The sequence below is a fragment of the Equus asinus genome, chromosome 5 (genome assembly GCF_041296235.1).
Source record: "Equus asinus isolate D_3611 breed Donkey chromosome 5, EquAss-T2T_v2, whole genome shotgun sequence".
In the NCBI taxonomy this organism is placed as follows: Eukaryota; Metazoa; Chordata; class Mammalia; order Perissodactyla; family Equidae; genus Equus; species Equus asinus.
This window is the reverse complement of record NC_091794.1, coordinates 47,301,370-47,327,026: the sequence shown is the minus strand read 5'-3', so window position 1 is coordinate 47,327,026 and position 25,657 is coordinate 47,301,370. Positions and strand designations below refer to the sequence as shown.

Sequence of the window (25,657 nt, the reverse complement as noted above, 5' to 3'; positions counted from 1 at the left end):
TTTTAGCTGTTTCAAGTACCACTGGAAGAGGAAGGACAGCGTGGTGGGCCCATCCTTGCACCAGAAGAGATTAAGACTATTTTTGGTAGTATCCCAGATATCTTTGATGTGCACACAAAGATAAAGGTAAATTTGTATATATTAGGTTGGTAGTAATTCTTTTTGGATTGTGTTTATTAATTATGATTTTTCAGGATGATATTGTAACTAAAACTTCTTACTCCCTCATTTATTCCTTGGAATCGTTTGTTCCTTTGCTCCAGTACCTTATTAATGTTTGCTGTTTGCCTGTTTTTTGATTTTGATTAACCTTGAAAATAAGGAATTAAGACCTTATGGTGTCTTTTGTTAGAGACGTGATTGCTAGTATACTGTTTTTCTTCTTTTCATACTGTTCTTCTTGAGTTATATGTTTTTATTTTGCTTTGGTTTGTGAGACTGGAAGGGACTTGGAGATCATTTCATTCATTTCTGCATTTATAGTCAGATAAATGCCAAAACCATAAGATGAGATAATGCTTTCCTCTGTTTAATGATTTCCCTTTGATGAAGGGTCCATCATGTCCAGGTATCAATCTCTAATAGTGAAATAGTTTTTGGGCAAGTTTAGCTGAACTCTTAAAAGTAGTTTAGCTTTATTTCCTCCTATTTTTCCTGTGTGGTATTTGAGCAAAATTGACCAGTTTTCTCCTCAAAACAACCCATATTAATGTTTATTCAATGTTGAAGTAAAAAGATTAATCTGGATTGTAAAATGTTTTCAAACAAATGCATTAAATTACTTTCGATTTTATTACACGTCATAAACAATATAAAAGATCTGTAAGTTAATAAAAAGCAATTTATCAAATGCTTGTATTTTATCAGTATTCTTGATCATATTTTAGTTATATCTAGATCTAAAGGGAACTCTGAAGGAATCTTTATTTTCTCAAAAGCTTAAAAACCAACAAGTCTTAGGCTAGTTTATGCTTATTTTTAGTTAGCATTCTGAATATTTGAAGAAGAAAGTATCCTTGGAATGTGTTTTACTTCATAAGAAACACGGAAAGACAAAGGTAGAATGGGAAGGCAGGGAGCTTTTCATCTTGGTGTTCTTCCAATAAGTTGTGGATCAGTTTGAATTTTTGTGAGTCATTTAGCCAGTTGAGTATTCAAATTCCCTTTTAATATAAAATGTTAAACTTTTTAAGTGAACAGTATCATAATCTCAATTCAGAAGATCTTATTCTCTGATTCACTGGCGCTTTGAAAATGATTATTACCCTTTAGTTTTCTCATGTGTAACGTGATTCTTTAAGCAGCTTCTGTAAAGTTGGATTACCAATATTTCAACTATTAGTTGATTTTTAGCTGATTTCAGGTTTGTCACACATTTAAAAATTTCAGAGCCTGTGTTCTTTTCTACCATGAAAACAATACATGCTGTCAAACATTTGTAAAATCAGGAGAAAAGGAAAAAGGCGTAGAAAATGCCCATAATCCCATCACCCAAATACTACTAGATTTTGTTGTATTTTCTTTGTCTCTTTTATACATAGCGTTTTTTTCCCCTTTTTTAAATGCAGCCAGCCATCTATCAAGTACTGCCACATCTGTTGAACACTACCAAGATGTTGGTGTTATTGTCCACATTTTACAGATGTGAAACTGCTATACTCAGAGATTAATTTTTCCAAAGTCAGACATCTGTAAATGCTGGATGCAGAGTTTGAACCCTTTTTTGTCTGACTTTATGCTGATGCTGTCTTGCCTTTTTTTTCTTTTTGAGATATAACTGATGTATAACATTGTATTAGTTTTAGTTGTACAACATAATGGTTTGAAGTATGTATATATTATGAAATGATCACCACAGTAAGTTTAGTTGACATCCATCACCTCACATAGTTACAAATTTTTTTTCTTGTGATGAGAACTTTTAAGATTTACTCTTAGTAACTTTCAAATATACAATATAGTGTTATGAACTATAGATACCATGCTGTCATTACATCCCCTGGATTTACTTATAACTAGAAGTTTATACCTTTTGACCACCTTTACCCATTTTGCCCATCCCTCTTTCCCTGCCTCTGGCAACCACTAATCTGTTCTCTGTATGTATGAGTTTGGTTTTTTTTAGATTCCTCATATAAGTGAGATCATACAGTATTTGTCTTTCTCTGACTTATTTCACTTAGCATAATGCCCTCAAGGCCCATCCATGTTGTCACAAATGGCAGGATTTCCCTTTTTCTTTACGGCTGAATAATATTCCGTTATGTACATATACCACATTTTCTCTATCCATTCATCCATTGATGGACACTTAGGTTGTTTCCATGTCTTGACTATTACTAATGCTATGTTGCTTCTTGATGATCATGCTGTAGATACACTATTTTAGTATGTAAATGTGTCTTTGTACAGTTTTTCCTATCATCTTGTTAATATGGTATTCCTGAGAAGCACTGATGTCTGTATTTTATAGTATTGAATAGTGGTTATGGACTGTGGAATAAAGCAGATTTGGGTTTGAAGTTAGGCGACTAAGTACTTCAGTTTTCTTATTTGTTAAATGGGGATAGTAGTATTTGACTCGTGGGTGATTGTGAAATTTTTTATTTTTATTTTCTTTACAAGTTGCTAAGCATAGTGCCTGAGATTGAGCAATCAATAAATAAAAATAGCAATTTATATTAATAATTAAATTCAGAAGGTGGGTAAACTGCTGTTCAGAAGTTTTGTGAAGGATTAAAACTATTTTTTACTCACTGTATTTACAACCACTGTGTCTGATAATTAGATTTCTGTCAGTAAATGTTTGCTGAATTATGGTCATGCTACTTTTAAATGTCCGAATCGGGACTGGAAGGAACTTGGTGTATTTTCTCATCTAGATTTTATGTGGACACCTTTAGCCTCATTCTTTCTTTTCTTAGATTGGCACCTGAGCTAACAACTGTTGCCAATCTTTTTTTTTCCTGCTTTTTCTCCCCCAATTCCCCCAGTACATAGTTGCATATCTTAGTTGTAGGTCCTTCTAGTTATGGCATGTGGGATGCCACCCCAACATGGCCTGACGAGGGGTGCTATATCCGCAGCCAGGATCTGAACCAGCGAAACCCTGGGCCACCAAAGCGGAGGGCACGAACTTTACCACTTGGCCGGCCCCAGCGTCATTCTTAATTTGCCTTCAAGGTCTGATGATATTTAGATTAAGATGAGAACTTTTGAGATTGTTAATATCTCTCTTTTCCTGAGAGTGAGTTTTTCTTTTTGAGGACTAACTGACACTGGTCCTTGATGTGCAAATGCCTTCTTTTGTATGGAACCATGATGGAACAAAAGAGAAAAGGCTGGGTTGGAGGGAGTGCTTTTTCTTTGTGTTTATCCTTTGTTAAATTAGTGTAAGTCTCAAGATGCCTTGTACTTGTTTCAGGAACAGGTGTATACTGGGTAATCTTCTAATTTGGTGTATTGTGCAATGAGTTAGATAAAAGGGAAACCATCTTATATAAAAGTAAATGGTAATGGTACAGAAGAAATCTTTAACAAGGAAGAAAAGAAAGTAGTGTAGTGTTCTCACTCCCATCTGTTTACCACCTCCTCTACTTTTCAAACAGGCTTTGGGAGTTAAGCTCTGTGTCTTAGACCTATAGAGTTCTGCTTTCTTATGGCTAGGAGGTAAAGTTGGGAGAATTCTGTGCAGAGTTCCTGGTATGTTATGGACAAGGAGAAGGAGATAATGTTTCAGCATCTGTCTTAAATTGGATTAGGCATTTTCCCACAGGAACATTTTAAGAAATGGTGACACTGTGAATGATACTCTTGGGGGCTGGCCTGCCAATCTGACTCCCCGTTTCTAATGGATAGGCACTGTAGTATAGATCTCAAGTGGAATGAGATGGAATCTGGAGTCAGACAAAATTGAGTTTGAATACTGCTTCACAACTGGGTGATTTGAGGCAAGTTACTCAATCTCTCTAAGCCTTAGTTCCTTTATTACCTAGTTCTTGAACTAACAGTTGATTAATGCAGAAATTTTTATTTAATCAACAAGCATTAGGAATTAAAGGTTAACTGGAAACAGAGCAGACTATTTTTCAGAGTGCCTACGGATTGTTTCACTTTCTGATAGCAGTGTTCTTGTATAAGTATATACAGCCATCTTGTAGTTTTTTACACTTTAAAAACATATCACTAGATTACATTGTGAGAGTTCTAAGGTTTTTCTCTTTCGCATCAGTTTTCCAAATATCCGTCTCCACTTTATATTAAATACATAGGAAAATATAGTTAATAATAGCTTATTGAGCACTATTATTTGTTAAGGATTCTTTTAAATGTTATACAGGTATTAACTAATTTAATCCTTTATGAGTTAGGACTCATTAATATCCTAATTTTTCAGAATAGGAAATTGAGGCACTTAGAGATTAAGTTACTTAGCCAAGGGCACAGAACTGACAAATCCTAGATCCAATATTTAAAATTAAGCTAGTCACTGCCAGAATCTTCTACATTATATTGCTTCATGGCTAATCTTATCTTTAATCTTTTTCTTCTTTCTGTTGTTTCAAGTGAAATTTTAAATAGTTAAATTTATTTCTTGACTTGTGGGCTGTTAAAGTATTTTTGCTTTGAGTTCACTTATATGCTATCAAAAGTAATTTTTTTCCCCTTTTGAGCTTTTGTGAGTCTTCTGGCATAGGACAATGATTCTTAAATTATTTGGTCTCAGCATCCTTTTTCACTTTCAAAAATTGAGGAACTTTTATGTGGATTTTACCTGTTGGCATTGGCTTTATTTGAAATTAAAACAGAAAATTTAAAAATATTTTTTAGGATGCATCAATTTTTTTAACAGCTTTATTGAGGTGTAGTTTACATGTCATTAAATTTACCTGTTTCAGATATACGATTCAGTGATTTTAATAACTTTACCAAATGATGCAACTGTCTCCATAAATCCATTTTAGAACATTTTCTCCTCCCCCTGTAAGATCTTCCACACCCATTTATAGTTAATCCCCATGCCTAGCCCCTGTTCTAGGCTACCACTAATCTGCTTTCTGTCTCTATGAATTTGCAGTTTCTGGACATTTTACATAAATGCAAATATACAGTATGTGGTGTCTTACATATGGCTTCTTTCTCTTAGCATATTTTTGAATTTCATGTGTGATGTAGCCTGTTAGTGGTTTATTCCTTTGTGTTGCCAGATAATAGTCCATTATATGGCTATGTCATATTTCTTCATTCATTCATCAACTGATGGAAATTTAAGTTGTTCAAGTTTTTGGCCATTGTGAATAATGCTGCTATGATCATTGTGTGCACGTCTTTGTGTGGGCATGGTTTCATTTCTGTTTAGTAGATACTTACCAGTAGAATTGGTGGGTCATCTTATATTTGGTGGGTAGTCTTATATTTGAAATTTTTGAGAAACTGCCAGGCTTTTACACCATTTTGCATTCTTAGAGTAATGTATGAGGGTTCACATTAGTCCACATTCTCACCAATACTTTTTTTTTTTTTTAAATAGCCATTCTAGGATGTGAAGTGGCATCTCGTGGTTTTGATTTGCATTTCCCTAATGATTAATTATATTGAGCATCTTTTCACCTGCTTATTAGCCATTTGTACATTATCTTTGGTGGATGTGTGCTTAGATCTGTTGTCTATTTTTTGATTGGGTTGTTTGTCTTATTGAGTTGTAAGTGTTCTCTATAAATTCTGGATTCAAGTCCTTTATCAGCTGTGTGTTTTGCAAATATTTTCTTTGAGTCTGTTGTAGCTTGTCTTTATTTTTTTAATGGTGTCTTTTGAAGTACAAAAGTTTTAAATTTTGATGAAGTCCAGTTATGCATTTTTTTCTTTTATGTACCCTGCTTTTGGAGTCATGTAGAAATTTTTGCCTAACTCAGAGTTTTGAGGATTTTCTCCTGTGTTTTGTTCTAAAAGTTGTATTGTTTTAGCTTTTACAGTTAGGTATATAATCTATTTTGAGTTAATTTTTTGGTAATTATTTGGTGGATATCCAATTAAAACAATTTTTATTGATACATTTAAAGTCCTCATAACTCATTACATACATGGTAGCATAAATAATATATTCTTTATGAAAAACAACTAATTTCCAAAAACAGAAATAGTGAGAAGAGTGATGTCATTTTGTATTTTTTCTGCCTGGCTTAATAGAAGATTCTTTCTCATATCTGCTTCTTAATTCAGTCTGTTGCCATATCACATAGTCTCTAGAAAACTCTATTGTATACTTGTGAGAGAATTAGAGTTAAAAAATCAAATAATGCCTTAGTATTGTAAATAGTTTAATCTCATGGCTCCTACTAAAAGGTTGTGCTGGAGGGTCTGTGGATGATACTTCAAGAACCTCTGGTATAAGAGCTTGTTGATTAATTTCTACTTTAAAGTCACTTTTAGAATTTCGATTAAGGCGTGTCATTTCTTGGCATCTCATTTTATCATCTGATTTGTGTTTTATTATCCTACAGAGCTTTTAAAGGTTTTCTAAAATTTTACAAATATGTAGTATTTTCGAATGATGATTGATAAGTCTTATAGACAAGGGATTAGCATACTGTGGTCGATGGACCAAATCTAACCAGTTTTGGATTTTGGTAAAGTTTTGCTAAAGAAGGCTTTATTGAAACACAGCCACACTCAATTGTTTGTGGATTGTCTATGGCTGTTTCCACTCTACAAGGACAGAGTTGAGTATTTGTGACAGAAACCATATGTCTTGCAAGCCTTAAAGTATTTACCATCTGGCCCTTTAAGTTTGCTGATCTCTATTATAAATTACAGTTTCCAATGGCTGATGTTAAATAAGATGGTTCAGCAGCAGGATTGAAAGTAGATTTTTGTAATAAATAACACCAATCACCTTCATAGTTAACTAGAAAAGACATTGAACTATCACATCATATTGGGAAGTTAGTCTTAGTGACTTTGACACTCTTTATATTTTCTTAAAATCATTTTTAAAAGGATATTTTCTTCACAAAGAGTTAATTCCTTGTTGAGGAGGAAGAATGTATTATTTATTGTTTTGAATATCAAGTTTAAGACACTTTCTAAAGTGCTTTCAAGTGAATATCTTAAAAATATTAAAAGATTTTAAATTGTCAAGTTCAATTTTAAATTTTAAATGATTTGTGCTCTTTCAGGATGATCTTGAAGACCTTATTGTTAATTGGGATGAGAGCAAAAGCATCGGTGACATCTTTCTTAAATATGTAAGTATTTTATTTCTTTTTTAAGTTTTCAGGTTAAAGTATCATCTCATCAAGGACTGAAGGGAGTGAAAGTTACCTGTTTAAATGTGAGAGCTTTAAAAACTTTGACATAGTTATTTTTGTAAAATATATTAAGTTTTTTTGTCTTCTGAAACATACTTTCTGTATACAATTTAACACTTTCTTGATAGCTCAAGGTCAGCAGTAGGAGCAGTAATTGTCAAACTTTAGTTGTTTTACTACATATCAAGTTATTTTCCCTTATTAATGGCCACAGATTAATGATTCTTTTGGAAATTTTCTATAATTGAGTTTTTATTTTTCTCTTTCTTTAGTTGATAGCAGTTTTTGCTGTCATATGTCTGCTCTGTATAAAACCTTCTAGTGAACTGCTTCTTTAGGATAAGAACCACTTAAGTTTATTAAATAAAGTAAATACATTTTGTTTTATTTTTATTGTGGTAATATTGGTTTATAACATTCTGTACATTTTGGGTGTATGTCATTATATTTTGATTTCTGTCTAGATTATATCATATTCGCCACCCAAAGACTAATTACAATCCATCACCACACACACACACACGTGCCTAATCATCCCACTCACCCTCCTGCCTCCCCCGTTCCCCCTGGTAACCACCAATCCAATCTCTGTCTCTGTGTAAATACACACAATTTGTTGTTGTTTTTAATCTTCTATTTATGAGTGAGATCATATGGTATATTTGACTTTCTCCCTCTGACTTACTTCGCTTAGCATAATAACTTTCAAGGTCTATCCATGTCATCACAAATGGCCGGATTTCATTCTTTGTTACGGCAGTGTAATATTCCATTGTGTATATATATGACATTTTCTTTATCCTTTTATCCCTTGATGGGCATCTAGGTTGGTCCTTGTGAATAATGCTGCAGTGAACACAGGGGTGCATGTATCTTTACATATTCATGTTTTCATGTTCTTTGGATAAGTACCCAGCAGTGGAATAGCTGGATTCTTAATATTTAATTAATTAATTAAATAAATATTACTTAATATTTTAATAATATATTAATTTAATTTAATTAATTAATAGCCATTCTTAGTATTTTTAGGAATCTCCATACTGTTTTCCATAGTGGCTACACCAGTTTGTACTCCCAACTATAGTGTATGTCCCTCTTCTCCACATCCTCTCTGATGCTTATTATTTCCTGTTATGTTAATTATAGCCATCCTGGCAGGCATGAGGTGATATCTCATTGTAATTTTGATTTGCATTTCCTTGATAATTAGTGATGTTGAACATCTTTTCATGTGCCTACTGCCCATCTGTATATCTTCTTTGGAGAAATGCCTGTTCAGATCTTTTGCCCATTTGTCAATTGGATAGTTAATTTTTTTGTTGTTGAGATGTATGAGTTCTTTATATATTTTGGGTATTAACCTCTTGTCAGATAAATAGTTTGCAAATATCTTCTCCCAATTGTTAGGTTGTCTTTTTGTTTTGTTGATGGTTTCCTTTGCTGTGCAGCTTTTTAGTTTGATGTAGTCCCATTTGTTTATTTTTTCTATTGTTTCACTTGCCTGGTCAGACATGGTACTTGAAAATAAACTGCTCAGACCGATGTTGAAGAGTGTACTGCCTATGTTTTCTTCTAGAAGTTTCATGGTTTCAGGTCTTACATTGAAGTCTTTAATCCATTTTGAGTTAATTTTTGTGTGTGGTGTAAGATAATGGTCTACTTTGATTCTTTTGCATGTGGCTGTCCAGTTTTCCCAGTACCATTAGTGAACACACTTTCCTTTCTTCATTGTGTCTTCTTGGCTCTTTTGAAAATTAGCTGTCCATAGATGTGTGGGTTTATTTCTGGGATCTCGATTCTGTTCCATTGATCTGTGTGTCTGTTTTTGTGTTAGTACCATGCTGTTTTGATTACTATAGCTTGGTGGTATTTTGAAGTCAAGGTGTGTGATACCTCCAGCTTTCTTCTTTTCTCTCAAGATTCCTTTGGCTATTTTATTGTTCCATATAAATTTTAGGATTCTTTGTTCTAGTTCTGTGAAAAATGTCCTGGGAACGTTGATAGGGATTGCATTGAATGTGTAGATTGCTTTAAGGAGTATGGACATTTTAACTATGTTAATTCTTCCAATTCAAGAGCCTGGAATATCTTTCCATTTCTCTGTGTCTTCTGTTTCTTTCAAAAAAGTTTTATAGTTTTCAGTGTACAGGTCTTTCACCTCTTTGGTTAAGTTTATTCCTAGATATTTTATTCTTTTTGTTGCAATTGTAAATGGGATTGTATGCTTAATTTCTCTTCCTCTTAACTTCATTGTTACTGTGTAGAAATGCAACTGATTTTTATATGGTAATTTTGTGTCCTGCAACTTGACCATATTCATTTATTATTTCTAAAAGCTTTTTGGTGGATTCTTTAGGGTTTTCTATCTATAAAGTCATATCATCTGCAAATAGTGAAAGTTTCACTTCTTCCTTTCCAATCTGTATCCCTTTTATTTTTCTTGCCTGATTGCTCTGGCTATGATTTCCAATACTATGTTAAATGAGAGTGTTACAAGTTGATATCCTTGTCTGGTTCGTGTTCTCAGAGGGATAGCTTTCAGTTTTTCTCCATTCAGAATGATGTTAACTGTGGGTTTGTCATATATGGCCTTTATTATGTTGAGGTACTTTCCTTCTATACCCATTATATTCAGTTTTTATCATAAATGGATGCTGTATCTTGTCAAATGCTTTCTCTGCATCTGTTGAGATGATCATGTGATTTTTATTCTTTATTTTGTTAATGTGGTGTATCATGTTGATAGATTTGCGGATGGTGAACCATCCCTGCATCCCTTGAATAAATCCCACTTCATCATGGTGTATGATCTTTTTAATGTATTTTTGTATTCGATTTGCTAGTATTTTGTTGAGGACTTTTACGTTGATGTTCATGAGTGATATTGACCTGTAATTTTCTTTTTTTGTGTTGTCTTTGTCTGGTTTTGGTATCAGGGTGATGTTGGCTTCATAGAATGAGTTAGGAAACTTCCCTTCCTCTTCAATTTTTTGGAAGAGTTTGAGAAGGATAGTTATAAAGTCGTCTTTGAATGTTTTGCAGAATTCACCAGGGAAGCCGTCTGGTCTGGGACTTTTATTTTCTGGGAGGTTTTTGATTACCTTTTTGATCTCCTTACTCATTATTGGTCTGTGCAAATTGTCTTCTTGATTCAGTTTTGGAAGTTTGTTTGATTTTAAGAATTTATCCATTCCTTCTAGATTATCCAATTTGTGGTATATAGCTTTTCCTAATATATCTTATCTTTTGTATTTCGGAGGTGTCCATTGTAATTTCTCCTGTTTTATTTCTGATTGTATTTAGTTGAGCCTTTTCTTTTTTTCTCAGTGAGTCTAGATAAAGGTTTGTCAATTTTGTTTATCTTTTCAAAGAACCATCTCTTGGTTTCATTGATTTTCTTTTTTTCTATTGTTTTTTTTAGTCCTCTATTTCATGTATTTTTGCTCTGATTTTTATTATTTCCTTCCTTCTGCTGATTTTGGGCTGTTTGTTCTTCTTTTTCCAGTTCCTTTAGGTGTACTGTTAGATTGTTTAGTTGAGATTTTTCTTGTTGATTGAGGTAGGTCTGTATTGCTGTAACCTTCTCTCTTAGAACCACTTTTACTGTATCCCATAAGTTTTGGCATGTTGTATTTTCATTTTCACTTGCCTCAGGATATGTTTTGATTTCTTCTTTGATTTCTCCTTTGACCCAGTGGCTATTCAGTAGTATTTTGTTTAATCTCCACATATTTGTGGCTTTTCTTCCTGTAGTTGATTTCTGTTTGATACCATTGTCCTCAGAAAAGACGCTTGATATTGTTTCAGTCGTCTTAAATTTATTGAGACTTGTTTTACGACCTAATGTGTGATCAGTCCTGGAGAATGTTCCATGTGCATTTGAAAGGAATGTGTATTCTGCAGTTTTTGGATGGAATGTTCTATATGATATCTACTAAGTCCATCTGGTCCAATGTGTCATTTAAGGCCAGTGTTTCCTTATTGATGTTCTGTTTGGATGCTCTGTCCATTGGTATAAGTGGAGTGTTATAGTCCCCTACTATTATTGTGTTTCTGTCTCTTTCTGCTTTTATGTTTGTTAATAATTGCTTTATATATTTAGGTGTTCCTATGTTGAGTGCATAGGTATTTTCAAGTGTTATCCTCTTATTGGATTGTTGCCTTTATCACTATTTAGTACCCTTCTTTGTCTCTTGTTACAGTTTTTAAAATCTATCTTGTGTGATATAAGTATTAGTACCCCAGCTTTCTGATCATTACCATTTGCATAGAGTATCTTTTTCCATCCATTTGCTTTCAGTTTATATCTTTAGGTCTCTAGTGTGTGGGTTAATGCAGCATATTTATGGATCTTATTTTTTTTTTTTTTTTTTTTTAGATTTTTATTTTTTTTTCCTTTTTCTCCCCAAAGCCCCCCGGTACATAGTTGTGTATTCTTTGTTGTGGGTTCTTCTAGTTGTGGCATGTGGGACGCTGCCTCAGCGTGGTCTGATGAGCAGTGCCATGTCCGCGCCCAGGATTCGAACCAATGAAACACTGGGCCGCCTGCAGCGGAGCGCGCGAACTTAACCACTCGGCCACGGGGCCAGCCCCTAATCATTACCATTTGCATAGAGTATCTTTTTCCATCCATTTGCTTTCAGTTTATATCTTTAGGTCTCTAGTGTGTGGGTTAATGCAGCATATTTATGGATCTTATTTTTTTATCCAATTGGCCACCTTCTGCCTTTTGATTGGAGCATTTAGTGCATTTACGTTTAAAGCAGCTATTGATAAGAATATACGTATTGCCATTTTGTTAACTTTTTTCCTGTGTGTTTTAGTAGTTCTTCTCTATTCCTTTCTTCTCTTTCTCTTCCCTTGTGGTTTGATGGCTTTCTTTAGTAGTATGTTTGGTTCCTTTCTCTTGTTGTTTTGTGTATTATTGCTTTCTGGTTTGTGATTATCGTGAGGTTTGTATATAATAACCTACATGTATAGTAATCTATGTTAAGTTGATGGTCTCTTTAGTTGACCTCTTCCTGAAAGCTCTGCTCTTTTACTCCCCTTCTCCCTCATTTTATGTTTTGATGATATATCTGACCTCTTTTTTTGTGCATGTGTATCCATTACCCTCTTATCATGGAAATAGATAATTTTAGTACTTTTGTCTTTTGACCTTCTTAGGTGATTGATTTGCTGTCTTTATTGTATATTTGCCTTTACCAGTGATTTTATTGCTTTTTTTGTGTGTGTGTGATAATTTTCATATTCCTATTTGTGGTCTTCTCTTTTCCTCTTAAGTCTCTTTAGCATATCTTGTAAAGCTGGTTTCTTGGTGATAAACTCCTTTAGTTTTTGCTTGTCTGGTAAACTCTTTCTCTCTCCTTCCATTCTGAATGATAGTCTTGCTGAGTAGAGTATTCTTGGCTGAAGGTTTTTTCCTTTCAGCCCTTTAAATATATTGTGTTACTCCCTTCACCTGTAAGGTTTCTGCTGAGAAGTCAGCTGATAGCCTTATGGGCTTTCCCTTGTATGTAATTTGTTGCCTTTCTCTTGCATCTTTTAGGATTCTTTATCTTTAATTTTGGACATTTTAATTGTAATATATCTTGGTGTGGGCCTCTTTGGGTTTATCTTATTTGGTGCTGTCTTTGCTTCCTGTACCTGGATGTCTGTGTCCTTCCTTAGGTTAGGAAAGTTTTTAGCTATGATTTCTTTAAGCAGATCTCTGCCCCTTTGTCTCTCTCTTCTCTTTCTGGAAGACCTATAATATGAATGTTAGTGTGCTTAATTTTGTCCCAGAGGTCCGTTAGACTGTTCTCATTCTTTTTAATTCTTTTTTCTTTTATCTGTTCAGCTTGGGTGTATTCCTCTAGTCTGTTGTCCAGCTCACTGATCGGTTCTTCTGTATCATCTATTCTGCTATTGAGTCCCTCTAGTGAATTTTACATTTCTGGTATTGTATTCATTTCTGATGGGTTCTTTTTTATATTTTCTAATTCTTTGTTGAAGTTCTCACTGAGTCCATCCGTTCTTCTCCCAATATCAGTGAGCATCCTTATGAGTATTTGTTTTAACTCTTTGTCAGGTAGGTTGTTTATTTCTTTTTTGTTTAGTTCTTTTCCTGAGGTTTTTCCTGTTCCCTTACTTGGCACATATTCCTTTGCCTCCTCATCTTGCCTCTTTGTGCTTCTATCTGTATATTAGATAGGTCAGTTACATCTTCCAATCTTGGAGAAGTGGCCTAATGTAAGAGATGCCTTATGAGGCCCAGCAGTGTGCTTCCCTCTCGTCACGAGTTCCAAATGTTCCAGGAGTGTGCCCTGTGTGGCCTTCGTGTGTCCTTCTGTTATGACAGGGTTGCTCTTGTTGCAGTTGCCCAGGGAGGCTAGGCTGCCCCCTTGGCCAGCTCGTTGTAATGCTCAGCTGCATGTGGCTATTATGGTCCCTTCAGTCACTTTATTGAGTATGGGAAGTCCCAGAACAGTTGGCTACAAAGTGTAATAGCTGTTGCAGTTTTTCTTTTTACTGAGTAGGCCCCCAGTGTGGCTGGTTGCTAGGCACAGAGGCTTATAATTGCTGTGGACATCCAGCCTGCAAAACTGTTGTCAGCTCTCTCAGGATTGCAGCCTAGTTGGGCTGCCCCCAGGTATGGGAGCACCCAGTTGTTTCAGGCTTTGGAATGTGAGGCATCTCCCCTATGTGGCTTTTGAGAAGCACAAGTCTGCTGCAGCTGACAAGCCCCACTGCCCCGGGGCCACACACCCCATCAACACAATCCTGCCCTGTTTGAGTGCCTTGACCCACTGAAGTGTACCCAGTCACCCCACTGCAGAGGCTCTGCTCACTCCACCACTGCAGGTCCTTCCCTCATTCAAACCCTGCCGCCCTGAAGTGGACCCACTTGCCTGGTTGCAGAGGTTCCAGGCACCCTGCCCATGTGGGTCCACAAGTTGCCCAAGAGGTGGCTTTTGGGTAGAGTGTGGGTTGCCTTCCCTGGCTGAGCTGGATTAAATTGGTGCTCTAGTGGGTGGAGCAGACCCTGGGCTAACAGGCCAGAGGAAGAACTCCACTGACGTCTTCCAGCATCTGTGTCAGCATGCCTGCACTAGGTCACAGTAATGGCTGCCGCCAATGTCTCAGTCCCTGGAGAGGTCTCACCTCTCAGTGAGATGCATGCAGAGCCTATCAGGTGAGTCTCTTTTCACCAAAGGACTGTGCACCTTTCTTTCTGGTGATTTTAGGTTGCTTTCTGAAAGAGTTGAATTTGTGCTTGGGCCCTTTAAGAGCCTGCTGTTTTTTTCCTTGTGTCCAATAGCTTTTCTGGGAATATTCCTCATTGTAGTTAATAGCCAGCAAAGCCAGGTATTATGACACTTGTCTTGGTTGTACTGAGTCCAAAAGCTGCTGTTTGTGGTAGTGTTTCTTGCTCAAGTCCCCCACTCCTCCAGGGAGGACTTTGTATCTTAGGATTGCTCTGGGCTGCCTGTGAAATGTTGTGGCTCAAAGGTGGCTTTTTTCTCTCCAGCAAGGAATTTCTGCCTCTTCACCTCAGTCAGCACTATCCCTTATTGTGGGGATTCTTTTTATCCAGTTTTCAGTTCTGTCTCACGGGTGATTGTTCCAAGAGTAGTTGTAAATTCATTGTGTCCATGGGAGGAGGTGAGTTCAGAGTCAGCTGACGCCGCCATCTTGACACCACCTCTGTAAATTCATTTTAAATGAAGTGCTGTGAATAGAATTTATAAATTTCTTTCAGTCTCTTTGAATACTATGTATAAATTCCAGTGCCTTGGGTTCTGGCACTTTTGTTCTCTGAGGCTTCCTCCTAAATTCCGTTCTTACCATATAGTCTCTTAGGTGTTTTCTGGTTTGTTGAAAATTCCAAATATGCAGATTATTGTCACGTATCTTTTTGATACCTATTATTCTCCACTATTACCCAAGATATTTTTCCTTTTTTTGTTTGTACTTTTGAGTAATATAATTGATCTTTTAATGGTGGTTTGGATCCTTCAGTAAATAGTAGTATGTTTTTGGGTTCTGCATAAATCAACTCTAATTACTGTATTCTGAAGTTACAGAAAATTTTAAACTTTGTCATGTTTGTATCAATACAGTAAGCTGCAGTATACTTTTGTTTCTTTCTGGGTCTTTATTTGCTTTTCAGGTTTATGCTGTCTGTACCAATTGATGCATTTTGTTTCACAACTCACTCATTAGTGAGAAGTTTATAAAATAAATTTCTGTATTTAACTTGAGAAGAAACTTACTTTAAACTTTTCTTTTCAGTATGTCAGATTGTGAGTATTGATTGATTGAGTTTAAGTTTTATTGTCTAAGGGTGACATGCATTACAAATTAATGTTTTGGTTTTTTTTTTCTTTTCTTAGTCAAAAGATTTGGTAAAAACCTATCCTCCCTTTGTAAACTTCTTTGAAATGAGCAAGGAAACAATTATTAAATGTGAAAAACAGAAACCAAGATTTCATGCTTTTCTGAAGGTAATTCACTTTTCTTTCAGATTAAAACCTGAGAATAATTTCTTTTCTTCTTCTTTTTTTTTTTTTTGAGGAAGATTAGCCCTGAGCTAACATCTGCTGCCAAGCCTCCTCTTTTTGCTGTGGAAGACTGGCCCTGAGCTAACTTCCATGCCCATCTTCCTCCACTTTATATGTGGGATGCCCACCACAGCATGGCTTGCCAAGCAGTGCCAGATTCGCACCCGGGATCTGAACTGGCGAATCCCGGGCCGCCGAAGTGGAACATGCACACTTAACTGCTGCACCACCAGGCCAGCCCCTAAAACCTAAGAATAATTTCTGAAGGAGTTTATTAAAATTATACTTTTGGTCAAAATGTATCCATATAACAACTCCTTAATGTTATTTATTAACTTTAGCTGTACCTGAGAGTGGCAGTGATATTTAGCTTCAGAAGATTTCACATACTAGGTAGCAGGGTCCAAAAGGCAGCTGAGTGAATGAGAATGTTCTATGTGGGTTTCTTTTGTTTGTTTTTGCTGAAGAAGATTCACCCTGAGCTAACATCTGCCAATCTTCCTCTTTTTGCTTGAGGAAGATTCTCCCTGAGCTAACATCTGTGCCAGTTTTCCTCTATTTTGTATGTGGGTCGCTGCCACAGCATGGCTGCCACAAGTGGTGTAGGTCCATCCCCAGGAACTGACCCTGGGCTACCGAAGCAGAGCATGCAAAACTTAATGTGGTTATTTTTTTTTAAAAAGTTATACATGTTTTAGTTCTTAAACACCTAAAACTTTTCCAGTGACATTTTGTTTTCCTTTTAATGATTTTTTCTCTTACCAGTGCCTTACTTTGTTTATCCACTGGTATCAGCATAGTTAGTATTTTAAAACTGTTTTTTTTCTTGTGAATGCTGTAGACTTAAGAGAAACTTAAGGTGGAATATTTGGGCGTATGTAGAGGAACTCACTTTCCGTTAAAATGTTAACCTTTGGGCTGGCCAGGAGGTCACTTCAGGGCCTGGAAGATTATTCAACCCCAGTAATATGCCAGAGAACAACTCCCACCCTACCACCCGCCTTAGTGCTTATCCTAGGGCACTAATGATGAAGTGTAGTCTAATAAATGTAGGGTGTGAATCTTTGCAGAAGACCTTTTTTTATTGTTGAATAAATTAATTCCTTTCAGATAAACCAAGCTAAACCAGAATGTGGACGGCAGAGCCTTGTCGAACTTCTCATCAGACCAGTACAGAGGTTACCCAGTGTTGCATTACTTTTAAATGGTACTTGTCTGATCTGTTTTCAGACTATTTTGGATGTTTTTATGGAATTGTTTTGTTCTAAAAAAAGTGAAATTCTTCTCATTTTCATAGTTTTCTTAGATTTCACCATTAAAGTTTATATCTCTTACATAGAGTATATCTTTATGGATAATCTTAATAATCACTGATGCTATAAAAATTCAGTCTGGCCTAAAATGCTTTATTTGTTCTGATATCAATTATATTGACTCATGTTATGCTTTTTCTTCCGCTAAGTCTTCTTACATTTTGTGGTGTGTCACTAATTCAAAATCAATTTACATCCACGTAAATACACAATTCATCCACAAAATCACAAGATGAGAGATGACATGTTTCAAATTGTTTGGTCCTTTTCTGAATCTTAGTAAAGTTCTATATACTTATTCTTCTGCTTACTTTTTTTCCCCTTAGATTGTACAGAGCACTCTTGAAACATACAGCCATTTATTCTAGAACTTAAACTACAGGTATCAATGGAAGGAAATTTTACAGCAGAAAGTAAATTTTTATGAATAAATTTTGCCTGCAGTAAAAGAAAGGCATGTATATGCTTTTACATTTAGTTGACTAAAGTAGTGAATATTTTTATAAAATTCTAGTTTAGTTTTCATACTTAAATTTAAGAAATAATAAAAAAACTGCCAAACAGGAATAAGTGTGTAATAAAGCTTTTTGATCCCCAAATCTTAACTACAATAGTATGTATAGCAGATGAGAAGGCTAACTTTTTGACTATTTAATCTATTTTTTCTTTAAAATCTTTTGGTTAACATATGAATTGTAGTGGTAACTAAAAAATTTGATAATTTTTGTTCTCTTTAAGGTTATCTAATAGAATTTACAATTATTACCTTATAAAATGATTTCTCAGTCTTTAAAAGCTATCCCATTTTATAGATTGTAAGGAGATTATATGAGCAACCAAATGGTAAACTTTATAGAGCAGTATATTTTTTGCTTATTTACTTATCTTCATTATTGTTTCATTAAGTACTTGTTGAAATCCCTCAAATGTTGTCATGACTAAAATGAATGTGATTTCTAAGCCTTTTTCCTATCACCCCACTTAAAAGATTAGGTGGGCATGCTGCTAGGGAACCATTAGGTGGAACATAGCATAAACAACTTGGTTAAGAAGAGTAAAAGAGTAAGCATCTCATGAACCTGTAAACTAAACAGACCTGCCATTAAGGATACCAAATGCTCTCTGTGATGGAGCCATGGGCCCCAATATGAAATATAACACATATAATGATCTCTCAGCTAATTGAAGATTGTGTGTTTTCATTCAGCACTGTGGAGAGAGTTTGAGGAATCTAGGAGTCCCCAAGCTTTACTAGAAGGGAATTGAGATAGCGGTGTAAGAAGATGTGTTACATATTCTGAAAATTTGGTCAATAAAAAAATGTAGAAACCTTAAAGGTGTAAGAAGGAAGCTCTTAAAGCAACATTGCATAAAACATTTTTTAAAGTAAGGGTTAGATATATCTTTAAAAATTAATCAACCTATTTCTATCATAATGGATAGCATTTTTAAGTCTTAGATGGAAAACCACTGAACTTCTTTTAATTGTGGAGCAAACATTTTATCATGACAGATCTCAAGAAGCATACAGCTGAAGAAAATCCTGACAAAAGCACTCTAGAAAAAGCTATTGGATCACTAAAGGAAGTAATGACGTAAGTGCATTATTTAAACTTTTTTTGTTCTTAGATTTAGAGTGGAATTAATAGAAAAATTAGAGTCTTAAATGGAGAGAAAAATATCAGTAACAAATTTTTGTAAAATATTATATATATTATTTCTCTAATAGTGTAGTTACACATTAAAGTGATGGGAGAAGTATTGTAAGAATACATTGGTTAATCAAGAACACATTCTGAAGGTGTTAAGCTATTATGCATGGAAGGAACAATGGTGTACAAATTTGAATGTTATAAATTCACTAATAGACATTTTCTTCATATACCTCCAGTCATAGCTTGTTTTTATCTTTATATAAACTGCCCAAATGTAACTCAGGAATTTGACCATGATGGAATAAAAAGAAAAGACTTATAATACTTGTATTTTTACTTTTTGTTTCATATCCTTGAGTTTTATAGAATTAAATTGATGAGGTTGGTTGGAGATGTATTTAAAGTATAAATGTGATGAAATTGACTTGGGGAGCTTGATTGTTAACTTTGGTTACTTGCTGTAGGTCTAATTTGAAGACAGCTCTGATCAGAAATCATCTTTCATGCCTATTATTATGATCAGAATTGAAAACTCTGGCCTCATGGAGGGTGAGGGCACTTCAGCTCTTTGGACTTTACATATCAACGTGTTTAATAGATAGAATTAGGTGATTTCTGAGATTCCATGGGGAGCTTCTATGTGAAATAGTTTCTTAACATACTTGCGAAAGAGCTCTTAGGGAGAAGGTTTCCTAGCTCTAGAGGGTTCGGCAGTAGAATAATGCTCAAATTAGGGAATACTAGCTTTTGTTGCTTCTGAAAGGGTTATGCAGTTTTTGTTTTTTGCTTATGTTCATATTTTATATGTTCATCAGCCAAACTTCGTGCTTTTGATTTGTTTTCAAGCCAGGGTAATAGTTATTTTTCAACACTTGATAGTTTAACATATTCTGACACACATACTACCTTGATTCTTTCAGCAAATTCTATGAAGTAGGCAGTCAGTGTTAGCATATCTTCACAAAAGAGAAAAGCTAAGAGGTTATTACCTGCCCAGTTTACCTGTTTAGTGTGTAGAAACTCTGCTGATATTATTTTGATGGTAGTTTATGCTATTTGTTAATGTTGAATTGTGATGCTGATTTATAAACCTTATAGAATTTGACCACATCTGAATTCTTGAGATTCTTGAATGTTTAGCCTATGGATTGAAGGCTTGTGGTTGATTGAAACAACCATAATACCTCAGGTAAAGGAAATAATGACCACCAACTAACTAGTTCTTGCCATTTAAGCAAACCATAAAAACCTAAAATTGGATTCTAATGATATTAGTTACACATGACTTAACTTATAAACATTAATTTGCCATAGATATATGCTGTAGTAGTTTAAATATTTATTTTTTAAATTAACTATACATGTGTAAAATGTAGTTTAATTTTGGCATGCATGTACTCCCGTGAAACCATCACCACCATCAAGATAAGGAACATTTCCGTGAGCATTTCTGTCAACTCCGAAAGTTTACTCATCCCCTTTGGTAGTCCCTTTTCTTGCCTCTCCCTGTCCCACCTGCCCATCCCAAGGCAACAGTTGCTCTTCTTTTCATCTCTATAATTTGCATTTTCTGGGATTTTATCTAAATGGAATCAGACAGTATACTATCTTTGGTCAGACTTTTTTTACTCAGCATAATTATTTTGAGATTAGTCCTTATTGTTGCTTGTATCAATAGTTCATTCCCTTTTATTGTTTTCCATTATATGGATATACCACAATTTATCCATTTGTGTGTTGGTGGACATTTTGATTGTTTCTAGTTTCTAGCTATTACAAATAAAGCTGCTATGAACATTTGTGAACAAGTCTTAGTATGGTCATATGCTTTCATTTCTCTTGGGTAAATACGTAGGAGTAGGAATGGCTAGGTCATACAGTAGATGTGTGTATAACTTTGAAAAATACTGCCAAACTGTTTCCAAAGCAGTTGTACTATTTTATATTCCCACCAACAGTGTGTGGTGAGTACCAGTGGCTCCTTGTCCTTATCAGCTCTCACTATGGTCAGTCATTTTAATTTGTGAAATTTTAATAGATGTGTAGTGAAATCTCGTAGTTTTGACTTGCATTTTCCCTTATGACAGATGATATTGAGCATTTTTCCTTGTGCTTGTTTACTATCCATTTTCTTTGGTGATTGTATGTTCAAATCTTTTGTCTACTTTTTTTAATTTGGGTTATTTTCTTTGTAGTTTTGAGAATTCTTTATATATTCTGGTTAAAAGACTTGTCAGATATGTGATTTGCAGATATTTTCACATAGTCTGTGTTGTGTTTTTTCTTTTAACAGTTTCTTTCAAAAAACAGGAGTTTTAGATTTTTATGTAATTCAGTTTATCAATTTTTTTTATGAATGATACTTTTATGATTTTATCTAAGAAATCTTGGTCTAGCCCAAGGTCACAAAGATTTTCTCCTGTTTTCTTCAAGAAGCTTTATAACTTTAGTCATTAGGTAAAAATCATTTAGGTCTGTGATCCATTTTGAGTTAATTTTTGTATAAAGGGTGAGGTGTGGTTGATATATTTTTTTTAATATGGAAATCTGTTCCAACACTGTGTGTTCAAAAGACCATTCTTTTTCCACTGAAGCTTTTGCACCTTTATTGAAAAATCAGTTGACCATAAATGTGAGGGTTTATTTCTGGACTATCAATTCTATCTCATTGATCTCTGTGTCTATGATTATGCTAGTACTACACAGTCTTGATTACTGTGCTTTGTATATTAAGTTTTAAATTGGGAATTGTGAGTCCTCTGACTTTGTTCTTTATTTTCAAGATTGTTTTGACTATTCCGGGTCTCTTGAATTTGTATGTAGCTTTTAGAATCAGCTTGTCAGTTTTGGGGGAGGAGAACAGTGGGAAATTTAATAGAGATTTTGTTGGATCTATATTTCAATTTGGGGAGTATTTTCATCTTAACAATATTGAGTTTCTGATCTGTGAACATTTATTTCCATTTCGTTCTTTAATTTCTTTGAACTCCGTTTTGTAGTTTTCAGAATATAAGTTTTGCACTTCTTTTGTTAAACTTATTCCTATTTTATTCTTTTTGATGCTGTAGTAAATGGAATTGTTTTCTTAATTTCATTTTTGTATTGTTCACCTAGTGTATTGTATATTGATCTTGTGCTTTGCAGCCTTGCTGAACTTCTTTTAGTTTTATTATCTTTTTAGTGGATTCCTTAGAATTTTCTATAAACAAGATTATGTAATCTGCAAATAGACGTAGTTTTACTTCTTCTTTCCCAATCTGGATGCCTTTTGTTTAATTTTCTTGCCTAATTGCCCTGGCCAGCAACTCCAGAACAATGTTAAACAGAAGTGGGGAGAACAAACATCTTGTCCCTTGTCTTGTTGATTTTAGAGGAAAAGCATTCAGTCTTTCACTAGTAAGTATGATGGTAGCTGTGGGACTTCTGTAGATTCTCTTTGTTAGGTTGAGGAAGTCCTCATTTATTCCAGTTTGTTGAATGTTTCTGTCACGAAAGGACATTGGATTTTGTCAAACAGTTTTTCAGCATCTGCTGAGGTGGTCGTGTGGTTTTTGTCCTTTATTCTGTTGATATGGCGTATTATACTGATAATTACATGTTAACTCCAACTTGTGTTCCTCTGATAAAATCTCACTTGGTCATGGTGTATAATTCTTTTCATGTGTTGCTGGATTTGGTTTGCTAGCATTTTGTTGAGGATTTTGGTGTTTATATTCATTCATAAGGGATGTTGGTCTATAGTTTTCTTGTGATGTCTTTGGTGTTGGTCTCAGGCTAATACTGGTTTCACAGGAGAAGTTGGGAAGTGTTTCTTCCTCTTCTATTTTTCTGGAAGAATTTATGAAGAATTCTTATTAATTCATCAAGTGTTTGGTAGAATTACTCAGTGAAGCCATTTGGGCCTGGGCTTTTTATTGTAAGAAGTTTTAAAATTACTAATTGAACTTGTTATAGATCTATTCAGATTTTGTTTCTTCTTGAGTTAGTTTCTATGGTTTGTGTCTTTCTAGGAGTTTGTCCATTACATCTAAGCTATCTAATTTGTTGGCATACAGTTGTTCATAGTGTTTTCTTATAATCCTTTTTATATCTGTAAGGTAGTGATGTCTCATATTTTATTCCTGATTTTAGTAATTAGAGTCCTTTTCTTTTTTTTCTTGGTCAGCCTAACTAAAGTTTGTCAATTTGTTGTTCTTTTCAAAGAACCAACTTTTAGTTTTATTGATTTTTTTTATTTTTGTATTCACTATTTCATTAATTTCTACTCCAATCTTTTTGATTTTCTTTTTTCTGCTTGCTTTAGATTTAGTTTGCTCTTTTTTCCCCCAGAGTTTTAAAGTGGAAGGTTAGGTTATTGATTTGAAATTACTGTTCTCAAAGTATTTTCTAATTTCCCTTGTGATTTCTTCTTGACCTGTTGGTTATTTAGAAGTGTTTTGTTTAATTCCCACTTATTTGTGAATTTCCAGAAGTTTCCTTTTGTTATTAATTTTAATTTCACTGCATTGTGGTTGGAGAATATACTTTGTATTATTTCAGTCTTTCAATCAAACTTTCTAAGGCATGTTATGGCCTAATCTGGAGAATGTTCCACGTAGACTTGAGAAGAATGTGAGTTTTGCTGTTCTTGGGTGGAGTAGTACCATCATTTTACTTTCAGCCTATTTATGTCTTTGAATCCAAAGTGTGTCTCCTATAGACAGTATAATCGACTATAGTTGGCTTGCCTTGTTTCCTGTCTCATAGGAATTGACTTTCAGTGTCTTGAGAACCCTTGTTTCTTTTATATTTTGATAATTTTTTAATTGTTTCTGGCAGAAGGGTATATCCTTTCGTTCTTATTCCACCCTATCTGGAAGCAGTAGCCTTAGTTTTTGTTTCAGTGAAATGATTAGCAACTGACTTGCATAAAACCTTAACTGAACTTATAGTTAGAACTTCTGTTCCCTTGAAGTTTGTACTGGTTTAATGTATTTTAGGAAGTGTATAATGATTTGAAAAAAAGAATGTAGTAAGGAGTATAGTTACACATACTTTTCTGAAGGATCTATGGAATTTTTTTCTAATGTCGTGGGATACTTCTAGGGGACTATTTCAACTGATTCACCTATCAAAATTAAAATAGACTCACATGGAAGAACGTCATAGTGACAGGAGATGTATTTGTATGCAGTTTTCATATTCTGTTGTTTTTTAAAGATAACTTTATTAATTTTTCAGGCATATTAATGAAGATAAGAGAAAAACTGAAGCTCAAAAGCAAATCTTTGATGTTGTTTATGAAGTAGATGGATGCCCAGTAAGTGGTCATTTTTGATGATTGTCAGTTTATTTTCTCTTCCTTGTTTAGATTCTACAGTTTTAATATGAACAGAATCTTGGGACAACTTATTAAAAAAATTATCACTTTTAAAAAATTGCTTGCTACCAAGTGATCTCTTCTATTAATATTTTCAATTGCTATAGGCTAATCTTTTATCGTCTCACCGAAGCTTAGTCCAGCGAGTTGAAACCATTTCTCTAGGTGAGCACCCCTGTGACAGAGGAGAACAAGTAACTCTCTTCCTCTTCAATGACTGCCTGGAGGTAAAGTTGTACTTAATATAGTATAACACCACTGATTTGTATGACTAATTGTTGGTTTAATAATGTTGATAGAATGCTTTTAGGAGAAGGCCTAGTACTAAGAAGTATGATAAATTGCCCTGGTTGCAAATCCAAATCCAAATGAAAATTTAGTTTATTTCCAGGCAAATAAATGCTTAGGTCAAGAATTGTAGAAACTTTGTATTTCTATGTATATTTATTCAAGATTTACAAAATAATTCTTCTTTTAGAAATTTAAGTAGTTTTTTTAACGAAAAAGAAGTCAGTATTTTGTTGAAGAGGGAGATAACTTGATTATTTAATGTTATGAATTATGATCCCCTGATTCTTCCTTAAGTCAGTAGGTTTTAGAGTGATTGAGTGGCCAGTATATCAGATGGGGTGCAATGATTCTAATTCTAAAATTCTCATCTAAGTTAAATTTTTTCCCCCATATTAACCCTACAGGCAAATTTAATTATGTTTGTGTGCTTTTTCAACTCTTCTTTCCTTATTTTAATAGTATATTTTTAAACAACTAAACAGTCCAATGGGGGATATAAAGGGAGTCTATTTTCCTTCATCTCAGAAGATAAAACATTTTGATAAAACAGGCATTAACCAGAAGACTAATTTGACATTTCTGTTACTGGGTAACTTTCTCTTGCTTTCATTAAAGTGATTTGATGGGTTTGCTTTTTCTTTAAAGTCTTTGCTTCCTTTTAACCTTTTTTACTTCACTTCTCTTCTAGTGCTGCCCTCTTATATCATGCACATTATTATCTAAAGTATAAAATACAAGAGAGTCTTAGAGAACAAGCCATGCACAGTTACAGGTACAATAAAATCTCACCCAAAATTCTCTTGTGTTAAATGCAGAGGTTGTTGTGAGGTTAGTGAAAAATGATATTTTCATTTGGTTGCTAATGTCACAAAACACAAAAATAAAGACAGTGAAAAATACTGTACCCTAAACTGAGAAAGTCATAAAAAATCATGAAGCAGATAATTCTGGACTCACTTGTCTCTTCTATAATTAGAAATTTAGCCTACTCTGCTTTTGAGAAAAGGGGTAGGTGCAGTCAATATTCAGTCGTATTTTATCTGAATTTGCATTGTCTTGGGATTTTACTATATATAGTTGCTCAGTACTTCTATTTGTTTGCTTCTACTAATGCTTTTTAAGGTTTTTCCTGTTGAAGTCCTTAGGTCAACTGGCTCCATTCATCTAATAGGCTAATCCATTCTGG

General features: G+C 34.4%; 1 protein-coding gene across 11 annotated transcripts in view; it reads left to right on the top strand.

The window, feature by feature from the left end:
- Window positions 1–25,657, top strand: part of ECT2 (epithelial cell transforming 2) — a 104,999-nt gene that overhangs the window by 62,523 nt on the left and 16,819 nt on the right. For all 11 annotated transcript variants that reach the window (XM_070509431.1, XM_070509432.1, XM_070509436.1 and 8 more), the window contains 7 exons: window positions 7–126; window positions 7,176–7,244; window positions 15,686–15,796; window positions 16,964–17,060; window positions 18,680–18,761; window positions 24,042–24,120; window positions 24,288–24,407. In XM_070509431.1, coding sequence (XP_070365532.1) covers window positions 7–126; window positions 7,176–7,244; window positions 15,686–15,796; window positions 16,964–17,060; window positions 18,680–18,761; window positions 24,042–24,120; window positions 24,288–24,407 — 678 coding nt within the window. The remainder of the gene's footprint in view (window positions 1–6; window positions 127–7,175; window positions 7,245–15,685; window positions 15,797–16,963; window positions 17,061–18,679; window positions 18,762–24,041; window positions 24,121–24,287; window positions 24,408–25,657) is intronic.